Source organism: Pinus tabuliformis, chromosome Q (assembly GCF_031772625.1).
Source record: "Pinus tabuliformis cultivar Carrire ecotype Pingquan chromosome Q, CPIR1, whole genome shotgun sequence".
Lineage (NCBI taxonomy): Eukaryota > Viridiplantae > Streptophyta > Pinopsida > Pinales > Pinaceae > Pinus > Pinus tabuliformis.
In genome coordinates, this window is record NC_142296.1 from 1,302,450,135 (window position 1) to 1,302,464,955 (window position 14,821).

At 37.8% G+C, this 14,821-nt stretch overlaps 1 protein-coding gene and 1 pseudogene across 1 annotated transcript; both read right to left on the reverse strand.

Annotated features, from left to right (window-relative positions):
• Positions 1-5,646: 5,646 nt before the first annotated feature.
• Positions 5,647-6,378, reverse strand: LOC149224606 (chaperone protein dnaJ 8, chloroplastic pseudogene; annotated as a pseudogene).
• Positions 6,379-7,755: 1,377 nt separating this feature from the next.
• LOC149224607 (uncharacterized) lies at positions 7,756-10,479 on the reverse strand. Its single transcript, XM_089388223.1, has 2 exons — positions 10,193-10,479; positions 7,756-9,790 (listed from the first exon to the last, which is right to left on the reverse strand). Exons 1-2 carry the CDS (start codon positions 10,477-10,479, stop codon positions 7,756-7,758), a joined length of 2,322 nt encoding a protein of 773 aa, XP_089244349.1.
• Positions 10,480-14,821: the final 4,342 nt, after the last annotated feature.

Sequence of the window (14,821 nt, forward strand, 5' to 3'; positions counted from 1 at the left end):
CCCTGACAGCGATTCTGCTTTTGTGAAAAATTAAAATTTGCACCAGTAAACGTCACACATATACCTATACAGCTGGATTGTTGATTGATATCTTTGGACGTTGAATAATTTAAGGTAAATCTATTCGCTATTATGCATTTGTGGAAAAATGAAAATTTGCACCAGTAAGCATCACAAATATATACAGTTGGATTGTTGATTCATACCTTTGGACATGCTCGATTAATGAATAATTTAGGGTATAATATATTACGTAAACAAAGGATCAAAGGGGGAAGGGGTGGGGTTTGTGTACTGGATCAAGCCTCTGAGATTCATGGGAGAAACGAAGGAAGAATCCCTGCCCAAAACCTCCTCTGCAATCATCCACTGTACCCTCTCAGTTGGATGAAATTTGTTCCAGTAAACATATTCCTTGGGATCCTTGCAGATTGAGCACCCTGGATCCAACCCACAGCCTACATGGCCATTGTATGGACCATCTCCACAGAAAACTTGTTGACCCACCCCGTACCTCCTAGTCTTCGTCATCCAAAATGAGGTCTAGTCTGCAGCACCCTAGGCCGATGGCCTAGGCTGCCCTGGTTCGAGTCCTCCTGCCGACGAAACCCTCCTCGCTCTCTTTTTCACATCCCCCCTCAGGTGAGAAATGATCCATAACCCTATATAATCTTATTAATGAATAATATTATATATAATATTATATTAATATTATATATAATATTATATTAATATTAAGGTTTAATCCTATTCATATTACCAAGAATAATTTAAGAGAGTCATAAACTAAGCAATATGGGGATTAACAAAAAAAATTAATTAATTAATCTATAAATAAATAAAAATAATTTTTTAGGAAGAAAGTGCAGGAATCTAGCATCTGTTGATACTCCAGCCGTCATCTCTATTTAAATTAACAAGTCTTTTTTTCAATTTCTAAGGCCTCTCTAAATTTACGATAATGAAAATGGTCAATCCTCGCAATGACCTTAGCCTCTTCAATGGAGATGTGATGATTGGTTTTTTCTGCATGCTCTACCAAAGTGGAGGAGCGAGACCTTCCATGCCTGATGTCGCAACATGTTCACAAATCCTTTGGTTAATGGATCGACCGGTCTCACCAATATAAGGAGCTCGACAAGAATAGGGAATGATATAAACACCCTTCTAATCCTTGGGGTTAATCGGGTCCTTAACAAAATGAAGAGAACTTCATATAGTGTTAAGAGGTCTAAAAGAAGAATGAATCTTATGCTTCCTCAAGATCCTAGCGATTTTATCCGTGGTCCCTAGAATAAAGGGAAGATGAACACTGGAAGACCAATCCTTGGGGTCAATCTTACTCATAGGACCCTTTTCAGCATTTTGAAAAGCCTTAAGACCTTGAGACCTACTATAACCATTCTTATTAAAAACTTCCAGGAGGTCAGTTTTCTCATCTTCAAGGTGATTTTCGTCATAAACTTGCAACGCCCGCCGAAGTAGCTAAGGTGTTGAGAACGCCTATCTTTTGAGCAGGAAAATGATGGGAGCTAGCATGGACTTAAATTGAATTTAGTTATTTTAGAGAGATGTTACAATGTTTAACATTTGACTTAGTCAAATTAAAATTAAAATATAAAATATAAAATTTTCCAACCCTGGTTTTTCCTTATTATATTTTTAATCTATGGTTTTTTCCCATGGTATTTTTCTCTAATGTGAGTTATTTAAAGGTTAATATTTAAACTAATCTAAATTCATTTTAACTCTACATCTACCAAATGCCAAAAAAATCAAATCTCTTTTCACACTTAAAAAATCAATACCTCAAAAAAAAGTCCCTCTTAACACATAATAAACTTACAACTAAAAATAAATCTAAACTAATTTTTAAATTTAAAATTTAAAATTTATATTTCAATTAAATTGTAAAAATAAATTAATAATACATTGCATTTAAAAAATAAAAATAAAAATAAAAATCCTCAAAAATCTTTGCTTTTCTAAGCTTTTTTCTTTCGATCTTTGATTTTTATGATTTTTTTTGTGCTTTCTTGATTTTTTTTGCATAGAATCTTTTTTGAGCTTTTGTGCTTTCTTGACTTTCCGTGCTTTCTTGATTTTCCATTGTTTTGTTTTCTGGTTCAGATCAACGGTTGAAAGTGTTTCATCTGATCTAACGGATCAGAGTAAAAGTGTTGACGAAAAGTTGATGCATAGGAAAGGCCTATTGGCCTAAAAATAAAAATAAAAATAAAAATCCTAAAAAATCTTTGCTTTTCTGAGCTTTTTTCTTTCGATCTTTGATTTTTACGATTTTTTTGTGCTTTCTTGATTTTTTTTGCATAGAATCTTTTTTGAGCTTTTGTGCTTTCTTGACTTTCCGTGCTTTCTTGATTTTCCATTGTTTTGTTTTCTGGTTCAGATCAACGGTTGAAAGTGTTTCATCTGATCTAACGGATCAGAGTAAAAGTGTTGACGAAAAGTTGATGCATAGGAAAGGCCTATCGGCCTAAAAATATTTATATATATGTATAATACCAATATTAATTTATTAAATAATTTAAATAAATAAATAAATTTTCTTTTCTTTTCAAATCAACCATTGAAATGATTAATCCTAACTTTTAATAACCTAGTATTATAATTATATTTATTAATTTTTATAAATAAATTCCTTTAAAACCAACCATTTACCTAATTTATCTTATTTCCATAGAAAAATAATAATAAAAATAGTAAAAATATTAAATTAATAAATTATAATTTTGACCTGGCTCCTAGGGTCAAAATTAGCCGTTAATCAATCTAGCCGTTGGAGACTCTGCTCAGGCTATTTATCATGCTAAGCTGGATCTGTTCTTCAACTTGTCCTGACGATGAACCACACTAGTTGGTTCGAAACGCGTCGACAAATAATACTCCATGTGATTTTCGCTGAAAAATCTCTCACAATCTTGATATGGATCATAGAAGCCTGAACTCTATAACTATTTAATATTAATCTAAATAATATTTAAGTTTTAATTTAATTTATTTAATTACATTTTATATTTAAATTAATTAATATAAAATTAATTATTTAAATTACTTAATATTAAAAGTAACTAGCAATTGTCCCAAAAGGTACAAAGAGAGGCCGATAGGATTAGTGAAAGGAAGAAAGTTATATAGATAGTCAAGCATATATAAAGTTAAGTAGTGACGAAGACAATAACCACGTTGACCATCCTGTACCAGTACATTTGATATTAGAAGAACAAAACCAAAACCAAACCATTCATATTAATATAGTAAGTGTAGAACACGTTCATACTTAAAGCTCAATAGGTTCAATAGATTATTGTTGATACAGATTGGATTGCCATGCAGTACCATATTCTTCTACAGTTCGTTAGAGTAAGGTTGGAAAATTGTAAAAGGAAGGTGACTTAGCAAAGGCTTTGATGATGTCAACATCATAAGAAGGCCAACATTTCGCTTTGATGTCTTGGAATAGCCAATCATCAAACATGACCTGTAACAAATTTCGAGTCGAGTTGTTTGATCTGCGTTCATTAGATGCCTGAAATTCTTGGTTTTATGTTTCATGCTTGGCCTTTCAGACTTTGTCTCTCATTTTGTTTTACATACTTAAGTCCTCAAATATAGTGGTTTTAGATTCCATTTTGGCAAACCCACCATTCAAAACAATATGTATTTCTCTGGCCCTCAAAGCAAGCTTTTAGCACTTATCTCATTTTGTTTTACATACTTAAGTCCTCAAATATAGTGGTTTTAGATTGCATTTTGGCAAACCCACCATTCAAAACAATATGTATTTCTCTGGCCCTCAAAGCAAGCTTTTAACACTTATTAATCTATGGTCTATCCAAGATACAATTCAAACTTTCATTTTCAAGCATTTTAAGAGGCAAAACAGTGCAAATATTTTAAATGTTCTATTTACTTGTCTGAATTTTTACAAATAAAATATATATCTTACATCCCCACCCCACCTTTAAGGGGTTTAAAAAGAAGAAAGAGCGCTCTCAAAAAAATTAGAAACCTTTAATATAAGGTGAATTTTTAAAAATTTACATCAAGAATTTGATTCTGGAAATTTCTGCAATCCCTACACATCCTTCCTTTAAAGGGCATTTTACAATTTGGCTTTCCAAAAATGGAAATAGTCTCAACCAAAATTTTCAGTTATACGCTAATCTGTGTCTCCAGATAACAACTCCCAATGATCGCCAGTTCACACAGAACATTGGTCACACACCAATTGCCCCCACATAACACTGCTTATGCATCACTCATTCACAATAGGTTAACAGGTTTCTTTGATATCCAATTCTAACAATAGTTTTAGACCATCTTTGTGTTTTGCTTCCTCACATAATCTGTGTCTCCAGATATTTTTCCTTCTACACTCCCATACTCCCATACACTCGTTTTCCTTCTACTCACACCAATCATCTTCAACTTTGATTTCAAACCAAGAAAGGGGTTCAAGGTTTCTACAATTTCAAATTCAATTAAAATGATTTCAGTTTCTTGGAATTTTCTTTGGAGCAATCTTTGCTGCCCCAAAACTGTTTATACCCTTTTCCATAAGTAGGATACATACGCAGCGACATTTTTCACTCAAACCCTGAAAAAGAACAAGCCTTCAGGGAATTTCGTCTAGATCTTTTATCATTAATGTAAACAAAGAAACACAATCTATAAATTCCCACTGTTTTCTTGAAAAAGGAATCAGAAGAATTTACATTTTAAATGGCAAATATGAATACTTTCGAAATTGTGATGAGTTTCTTCTTCTGTATCTATCACATAAGTAGTTTTAGTGCCACCCCATTGTTGGCCACTCTTCGCCGCTACATCTGTAACCTGGACACTTTGCCTACTTCAATCGCCCTCATTAACTTTGCCAGTGTAGCACAGTTCAGATCTCTCTTGCTACAGGATCTACGCATCAATTCTGCACTCAATGGCTCCACAATTATAACCCCAAGCATAATTTGTCAGGGATTACCCTATATTTGTCACGGTAACAATCTAGAAAGCACATACTCAAAACTAATTGATTGAATATATCTCAGTCCCAGATGAAACATATAAAATTAACATTAATGGTAAAACTTAACAACATTTGAATCCTGCAAATACAGGCAGGGATTGCCTATAGTTACAGCCAAGAATAATGCCTTGTTCAGGATGATATACAATAGAAAAATTCATTATGGAATGAAACGGTTTCATTATGTCTCAAGGATCAAATATGTAGAAATTTTGCATTATGTAATGAAACGGCAGCATTTCATCTCAATGATCAAAGATCTCTTAATAAAAAATAATCAGGACCCATGACCAAATCAAATGACTCACTAAAACAGAGACAACTCAGAAAGCTGTTGCTTCATCTGGATCAGTAAGTCCTTTGTGTTATGGAAACCAACGGAAGATAAATAAAATCAACTATACAGTTAGAAGAACATATTGTATTTCCAGGAGATGAATGAAGAAGCTTTATGGGCTTTCTAAAACAGTTGTTTTTCTGCCAATAGCAGGAACTTTATAGATAGCCCATAACAGTAACCATGGGATCGGTAATGGAGAGGCCATAACTGTTTGCAAGGCCGGACAATAGACACCTACACAGTCTATGATAAAATTTCATCAGGCATAAATGTTAATATGAGAGGAATAATCAAGGGTTCCAGCTCCTTCCCATCCCATCCATTCTTCCCACTCGTCCCAATAATCGTTATTGATTCCCATCATGCCCTCCAAAGAGTAATCAGCAGAATAGCTTTGCTGCTTTGCCTTTGCTAAACTGGACATTAACGTCTGCTCATTATCACAAAAGTAACAACAATCAGAAAACCGTGGGCCTGCATAAGACTCCCATATTACAGAATGAAAATGCATATAGATAAAGATTACTCTTAGGCAGGCAATTTACCTCAGAAGCCTGATGGATCTTGTGAAATTGAACCCCACACACATCTCCTTTGCAAACATCCAGATGATACTGTAACCAGATTATATCAACATATGAGTGCAATATTAATGTTTTCTGACATTATATATGACCAGGGATATTGCCAGACAAATTTTCTTAAAAATTCTCAAGAATGTGTGAAGTTTGACATTTTTAATTTCTATTTCAAACCTGTATCTCTTTTTCTATTTGCTTCAGAAATGGAAGATTTATTGAAAATATCTGACCTTGAAAGTAAGAGGCATAACTTCAAATGGATACTTGCATACCTGCAACGCAAGGCGACGGTAGGCTCTCTTCACATCTTTTTCAGAAGCCCCAGGGCTCAATCTCAGCGTCTCATACTGCTCTTTCATCCCAGGAAAAGCAACAGAGGCCATCACAGATACATTCCTCCTGCCTCCCATTTGTAATAGAATACAGATTAATAGCAGTGTGCAACCCATTGTGAGTGTCTGGAGCATCTTCCAAAGCTGAACATGCAAATGATATAAAAGTGAAGTATGTGAATGTGATGAAAGGCTAAAATGCTGACATGTTTTTGTTGTTTAATGTAGAAGGAATCTTGCCATTTGGGCTCTAGAGCCCAACCTGCTCTCTCTTATTGCAAAACACAGAGCATTTAACCAACGAAAAACACAGAGCAGTGGACCATGTACTCGATTATTCTTTGTTCATACCAGAGAGAACTGTTTTATCAAGTACGTGAACCCCTGTTGTGGGGTATACTGCTTTCAATTGGAAAACAACTCATCTCAACTACCTGCTTAACCATTCAGAGAACAGAAAATGCACCGTGTTGTGGATGCCTTAAATTTAGTAGACCTTGGCCATACTAACTTATGAAGTTTGGCTGTGCTGGCTATCAGATTATTTTAGGATTGTGATTTTGGACACCAAGGTTTAGATTATTTCTTTATTATTGTGGCTGTAATGAATGATTTTATATTCCATTCATTCTTACTGCATTTGGATAAATGGCCTTATTACTTTTTCAATAGGTTGTTGTAAACATCGACCTATCTAAAGTGAGAAACGTTTTTCTTTATAGAAAATGTTGTTGGTTGATTCATAAAACCCAAAACAAAGAGCAGTGGACCACGTAATTGAATACTTTTTGTTCATACAACAGAGAACAGTTCTATTAAGATATAACTAAACATGCCAGATATAACTAAACATATATACAATGAAAGTATTCGTTGGCTTCTAAACATATGTACAATGAAAGCATTCTATTATGTAGAGATGTAATTGAGAATGAGCTGCTAATCATATATGCATGATGGGCCATGGCATCGACAACACCAGTTAGTGTTTATTGTGGTGCCATATTGTGTGAGCTGTTCCTGCAATTGATGGCGCATCTGCCTGTGTGCATCCCTTTCATGGATGTGAATTGTTATCTTAAGTATGTTCCTTATTTTCTTTAACAATTCAATCGCTGGACGCAAACGGTAAAGTGGCATTGATTGTTGTGGCAAGATCTTTGTTTGCATATCTTGTAATGTAAGTTCTTGTTGCTGAATTTCTTCGCAACACTCGTACAACCTTCGTAGGTAGAATGTATTCATACCTGTTGCCATCCAAAAAGGAAACATTGTAAGTGACAATGAATATTTTTGACGATTTTGTTTGAGTATTCGAAATAAATTAAACGATTCCAAATGAGTATAAAACCATATGAAATTAAATGTAAAAGCAAGAAATCTATGTGAAATTTCGTTATGTAGTGAGTGGTGTTTACCATGTGGGTAATTCTGGAAGACAGGTTGTATGATTGGCTAAAGTGGATTATCCTGGATAGATTTTGATGCAAGGAATGATTCCTCTTGCTGTCTACGCTTAAGATATGGATTCCTGTGCATTTGTGCAATGCGGGAGAATGGGAATGCTGGATTGATGTGTATGTTTGCTAGTGACCGCACCCTTGAGATTGCAGTGAATGTTAGCCCTTGGCGTTCTCTAGTGCCGATGTCCACTGTTGCTTTGTCTAATGTCATTCCTTGTGACTTGTGTATCGTTAAAGCCCATGCCATTTGAAGTGGTATCTGACGACGTGCACCCCTTGTGGTGGGAGGAATGGGTACACATGTTGGGTGTGAAATGTCCCACGCTGTTCCTCTGTATTGTCGAAAGTCAACAACCACAAAGGATGGTAATGCTGGGGGTTTTGAGTCAATTGAATAAAATATTGAGATGACCTTCCCAAGCGCGCCATTGACAAGGCCTGCATGTACCCATAAGTTGCTGGTGAGCATAACTTTTTGTTCACTGCATAAGAGCACCTTTGCAGGTAGGTGCTCATCTTCTGTTGTAGTAGGAGTTTTCTGCCTTTGTTGTTCCACAGAGCAAAGTGCTACTGGGATGTTCAATTGTTTGAGCATTTTTTTATTATGCAAGACAACTGCGTTGTTTGTTGCGAATAGGTGCATGGACTCGTCGAATGTGCATTTCTCTTCATGTGTAAGAGATGAAATTGTTCTTGACATTAGATGTTGCCAATCTTCAAGTGTAGATATTCCATTCCTAAGATTTGCAAGTATTTGCCGGAAAGCAACCTGGGACGAGCTAGCTCCTTGTTGACGGAAAATGGTTGAAAGTGTTATGAACATGTCGAAGCTGCGCCAAAGTGCAGTGCCACACGATGTCCCAGCATATAAAGGAATGTCTTTTACAGGTGGTAGTTGGCCTAAATCTCCGACAAGGATAATTGAGCGATTACCAAATGGTGTATTCCGATGAAGAGGGAATGCCTCTCTTAGACGATCTTCAATGCGAGAAAGCATTTTTGGACTGATGAAGCTCATTTCGTCAATGAGGATGTATTCTACATGACGGAGTTGCTCTTGTAGGTGTAGGAGCGGCTGGCCTTCGAGAGGATGCATTGTCTGGATAGGGATATGAAGGGCAGAGTGAATTGTGAGGGCATTTATGTTGAAAGTTGCAACGCAGGTTGGTGCAAGTAACAATAAAGGGTTTTTGTTGGCTGGCGAGTTTTCCACAAATGCTTGGTGCAGGCATTTAATCAAATGGGATTTTCCTGCGCCAGCTGTTCCTTGTACGATGATCTTCCGTGGGAATTTTGGTGAAGGGGTTTTGAAGTGTGTAAAAACAGCGGTGAAAGCTATGCTTTGGCTAGGGGATAATGTATGATCATGGGGAAGGTTGGAAAATGAATGATGTTGGTTTTGAATGGGTGAGCGGTTGAATTCAATGAAATTGATAGCAGTTTCTTGCAAGGGGAAAGGGACAGTATTTTGTGACCAATTGTGGTTGACATCAAAGTCGCGGTACCCAATCATGTCGAGGTCATCAATTGCAATATTGTAACCTGGGTGTAGTTGAGAGAGGATTTTCCATTCATTCATCTGCATGGAATCAGGGGGTGTGTGTGGGGTAGGTTGATCTTCAGTAGGTGGGCTTTGTGGGTTTTCTGGTTCGCGATGGACATGCCATGGTGTATATGCACCTTTTTTTTGCTCCCAGTGTGCAATAATTTCTGCATCAGTTGAACCGATATCATCAGGGAGTGTTCGGAAGGGGAAATACAAGAGTAATTCACTCCAACAGAAGGTGGCATAAGAAGGATTAGTAGAGGAAGGAATGACATTGTAATGGGGCAAGACATGTACAATCATTGGGGGGAATATGTGTTTCCAGTGGTTTCTTCTCCGCTGGGCAGAATATGACCACGAGCGAGCAGCTTCAAGGAGGGGCAGTGGTTCTAGTGAGGCAGGCCTGTTCATATATGCAACGATAAAGTTTGGTGTCGGACCAGGATTTTCAGTATCTTGCGAAACACGTTTGAAAACAGCCCTGTTGACATTCAAAGAACGGAATGTACGGCTGCAAAGAGAGAGAGGTAGCTTTTGTAACATATGGCATATCTCTTGTGCACCAATGTCTCTATCTGCAATGGTTTCTGTAAGGAGTTTTCAGATGACACCACTAGTAGGTGCTTCTGGAAGGGCACTTTGTGATAGTCGCGATAGCATTTGACGGTAGCTCTCAGATCTTGTCTCCGCTTTTGTTGCATATTTTGAAATATATTTCAATACAGCATGGCGAGAAAGGACTGGTTGGCAATCAACATTTGCTCTCCAAATAGAGAGTAGATCGGCGTTGTGAATATTCAATCTTTCATCATTGCGAGCAGGGACATAGGTTTTATGACCCTTATCATCAATGAAAAGTGAAGAAGTGGACTTCAATTCCCACGGTACTCCATATCGGCAGCTAAGCACATTGTCTTTCTTACGAAGACAAGAAGATTCATGACACTTTGTATGACGTTGAACGCAGTTGACAAGCTCTGTGTAGTCTTCAAATTGATTGGACGCGAATATTGCTGCTGTGTCAAGGAGACACGGGTTATGAATTGTTGACTGGTGAAGCGGAATAGTTCGGTGTTCTGCCTGACGTGGATTCCAAGCAGTTACGTAGTGGTCGAAATATTTCTGTGCATTAGCAACTTCTAATGCATTGTCCCAATCAAGTGTGTCCATGTCTGGTGCATTTTGTAGCCAGAGGAAGCCATGAATGTGTGCGGATCCTCTGTGTTGCCATTCGTATCTGAATATAACATGAAGGGTACATTTAGTTAATACATGTATATGCAATGTATAAAATTAATGTAGAGGGATATGTATATTAAATAATACCTGCACCAGTAGTCGGTTGCATGGAGGCCTTTTTGAAGGATTTCTTCAAGGAAAATTGTAAATCTACAATGCATATATTGGGCTGTTAGATGTGGGTTTTTAATTATGTTTTGGATTTTCCATTGGAAGGGGTTGACTGAAGTGGAAGGAACACTGGTGGGCATGATTGTGTGCAAGTCATGCCATTTAGTATCAGCTGCACTGAGAGTGAAGAAGAATGTTGGGCTTCCTATTTGCGTGATCATGTCAGTCAGCTCAGATCAGGGTTTTTTCCAGAAAGACCGTGTTCCTCGTAGTGCTGACCCAAACCTCATTATTTGCTCTGGCAATCTTGAATATGTAGAGTCATGAAGACACTAGCGTAGGTCTGATACCGTTGTTGGCAAGTTGTTCTCAATGTACTTCTTCACGAAAACACTGGCTGTTGCTTGGCTACGATGGCGCATTAGAATGTTATAAAGATAGTAGTGGAATCTTGGGTGTTGGCCAAAGCGGTTATCATGGTAGTGCAGCAAGTGCAAAGCATATTCATGCATTTCAACTTTTGTAAGTCTTGGTTGCATGATCATTGCAATGCCTGTAGGGAAGAGTGTGGGGAATGCCATGGCAAGGAGGCCGATGGTGTTGTATTCATTTATAGCAGTTGGAGATATTGGAGGCCAATCGATAGAGCTTGTTGAACTTGAATGGGTCGAGTGCAAATAGTTACAAATGTGGTCACGTTCAGTACATGAATTTGGGAGGACTGGAACGAAAGAAGAGGGTTGGATTTCTAATGGAGGTAGCATGACATCAGGATTATAAGTGGAATCAGTAGTGGTTTGATGGGGTTCAAAAGAGGAGGTGGTTACACTGTGGAGAAGAGAAGAAATGTCTATAGGGAGATCTGGCAACGTAGAAATTGCAGATGAATTCAATTGAACATCATGGTAGTAAGGGTCATATTTTTTTTTGTATTCAAGAGCTGCAAGGACACGTGATTTGCAAACGTAGAATTCGTAGGCCTTTTCAGATGGATTTTGCCTTTTCACAATGAGGATGTTTAAGTCAGAGAGCAGCCGGGGTAAGTATTTGGCAATACTGGTGATATCTTGAGGGAAGCTAATTGTATGGCCACTATATTTATATTGACCACCATGGGAATGAGTGACTTGTAGAATGGGGTTGACACGTGCGATGAGCATTTCTTCAACTTGTGTTAATTGGTGAAGGACACAGGGTTGTTCTCCAGGGTCCATGTTGTTTAGTTCAGAAAAACGATTGGTAGATTTAGATGATGCACAACGAGAACAAGAGAGTCTACCGTGGAAGAGCTTTGTTTTCATTCCTGGGTATGCTTCCTTGCATGTTGTGCAAACATGCAAGGTAGAAAGTCCATCAATCCTTTCTCGAAAGCGACGGTGTTCTTCGTTAAGAGGAGGGTTATATTGGATATGATGAACATGTGGTGGGTTGGTTTGTATAGGTGGGAGGGCATTTGAGGTGGGAAGGGATGTAGAGGAAGTAGTAGGGTTGTTGTGGTGTTCATAAAGTAGTCGACGTCGTGCATTTATTTGATCCTTTTGTTGTGCATAAAGAATACGCCGCCGCTTGTTTTTGGCCACAATTTGATTGTTTGGTGGCATATATAAACAAGTACAAGTAATAGTTGTTAGTTTTCACAAATAAGTAGTGCATGTTTGGGATCTCATTTTATTGGGTGCACATCCATTGTGAAATTAAAACATTATATTTTGAACATAGATTTAATTTTCTTTGTAGTTCAACAACGGTGAAGGTAGGTAGATTAGGTAGAAGGGAAAACATGCAATTAGGAATGCTATGAAATCATATGTTATTTCAGCATCTATCATTGAGAGGAGAGAAACAAGACTAAAAATATTTCGTTCCCTTCTTCTTCAATTTTTTTTTGTTTGACATGTTTGAGCGATAAAATGCATAGCTTAGCAAGTAAGGGATCAATGTATAGCATGTAGACAATGAACGAGAAACATATGTAGTGACTCTTTACAAATGTTGATATTTATATTATGTAAAATGTAAATGGCAAACATACATATGTTGGAATGACTGGAAGAGAGTATTTGCACTGAGAACTACAGGTTTCATGATAATAACATGGGTGTGTAATTTACAAAGATGAGACAGTTAGATGTGTGGAAATGTTTGTTTATGTACAAACAGGCGTGGTAGATGAAGCCCTAAGAAGAAGTTCAAAGGCGGCGAACAATAGTTCGTTTTGAAGCGGACAGTGCTTGAATGTCGGTGAGTGCTTCCTTGCATGCAGAGGCATATTGAATTTCTTCTGAATTGATCAGTATTGGTTGCAAGCGTTGAACACCGTTGAAGTAATCTGTTTTAATGGAAAGTGTTAGCTGGAAGCGGTGCCCTGAAATCCGGCCACAAATTTCCTGTAGATCAGTTGGTTCGATAGAAAGTAGGAACAGGTCTTTTGCCGTGATGCCCATGAGCTCGTTCCCTGCATCATTGAAAACTGTGACGTTCTGTAGATTCCCGGTGTGGTCATGTAGCTCAATTTTAAGTTTGTAACGATAGTCACATTCTAGGAAGTCACCGTTACATTTTGTACAATGCCAAAGATTGTTAGAATGCTCCACAACCTTCTTCATGCATTGTTTTCCATTGAAATCTAGTGGATATGCTAGAAAGTAGAAGTCATCCATATGAAGAGCAGTAATTGTTGCTCGAACTGAAACCCAGATTGCTTTATCAGAGGGTTGCATGCCATCAATTTCATGAAGCGTCTTTCGTGGCAGGGCACGTCTTGAAGCAACACCATAGTTTCTACTCAAAGATGGAGAAGAAGAGTTATAGCCAGTTTCACGGAACCATGCATGTAATTGCTGAGTTTCTTCAACCTGTGGATTTATTGTGAGAGTGCTCGTTGGTATCGTCCCTATTGTGGTGCCATTAAATTCAGACACGCGGCCTCCTTTGATTGCAAGAATTAGTGGGTTGTCGAAAGAGTAGAATTCAGAAAGATGTTGTCCTATATAGTCACAGTGGTCTCCCCATAATGTTACATCAATGCTAAAACCCGACTTGTCCTTTAGTATGAGTGTTTTCCTTAATGTTTCACTTCCATCTTTTCGTCGAATTGTTGATGTAGGTGACGTGGAGGTAACAACACCGATGACATCCACATTTGTATTTGGAGTTGCACTTTTTACTTCAGCAATATTCTTGAAGTGAAAGCTCTGGTAGGGAAACGTTGGATCATCTGTAGGACATGGATTGATAGTGGAAGCAGCAGACAAGTAAATCTCCCATTTGTTCTTGAGGTGGTTGTAGTTTGGATTTGCTTCTCTTACTGTGCCATTTGATACAATGTATAGTTGCCCAACCTGAATTAGATTGTAAAGAGATTCGGCCAGTTCAGCAAATGCAGAAAGGTGGATCTCTTCCTTATCACGGTTGATAAGGTCAAATCCGAAAACTTTTCCTGAGCCTCGCACATTGTTGTATGCCTTCAATGATGTCTTTGTAGATGCTCTACCTTGGATAGACCAATATTTTCGGTAAGGGTTGAGTGCCGTGAATGGAATTGTTGGAGTTGTTGCCGTAGTTGGTGGAGTAACTACAGAGGGCAAGGTATCTTCAGCTGACGAAGAGGTAAATTCTGCTGAACCCGCCTGTGCATGTTGCAGCATCGATGTGTCCTTCATCAATGCTGCTGAGCGCTGCACAACTTCAAGCTCAACGACTCGGATGGACCTTATGTAAACAAGTAAGAAATGAATTAATAAAGATTCCATTTTCCTTCTTTTGATGCAAAAAACGGCTAGGCGGGAAAAAGTAAAAGAAGGTGATTTCAAATGGTGGGCCTTACGAGGAGTTTTGCAGCACTGTGCAAGCTACTTTTTTGAGCAGAATTATTGAGCCAATTTGGATGTCTCCAGAGACAACTTGTGGGCCATATGTAGATGGTAGCAAAGTCTTATGTTGATGTGTTCCATCAGATAGAGTTATGTGGAAGTGCGAGGATGTTGTTTTCAATGAGGTAACGGAACCTACATCGATTATCTGAAGTAGTGGTTGAATCTCGGTGCAACCATTTAGCAATAGAGGAATGGCATTCAGTGTCAAGGTTGTCTCCATAATAGAACAAGAGGTTTCTTTTTCCCGTGATAGGAGTACCTGCAATTCATCAATTTCACCACAATAC

What these genes read in the sequence shown, in the direction of transcription:
- LOC149224607 (XM_089388223.1), bottom strand. Translation starts at nt 10,479, where the DNA reads ATGGACACACTTGATTGGGACAATGCATTAGAAGTTGCTAATGCACAG. An exon ending in AGCTGCCGATATGGAGTACC is followed by an intron (nt 9,791 to 10,192) that starts GTGGGAATTGAA and finishes GAATGTCAACAG; the next exon opens with GGCTGTTTTCAAACGTGTTT.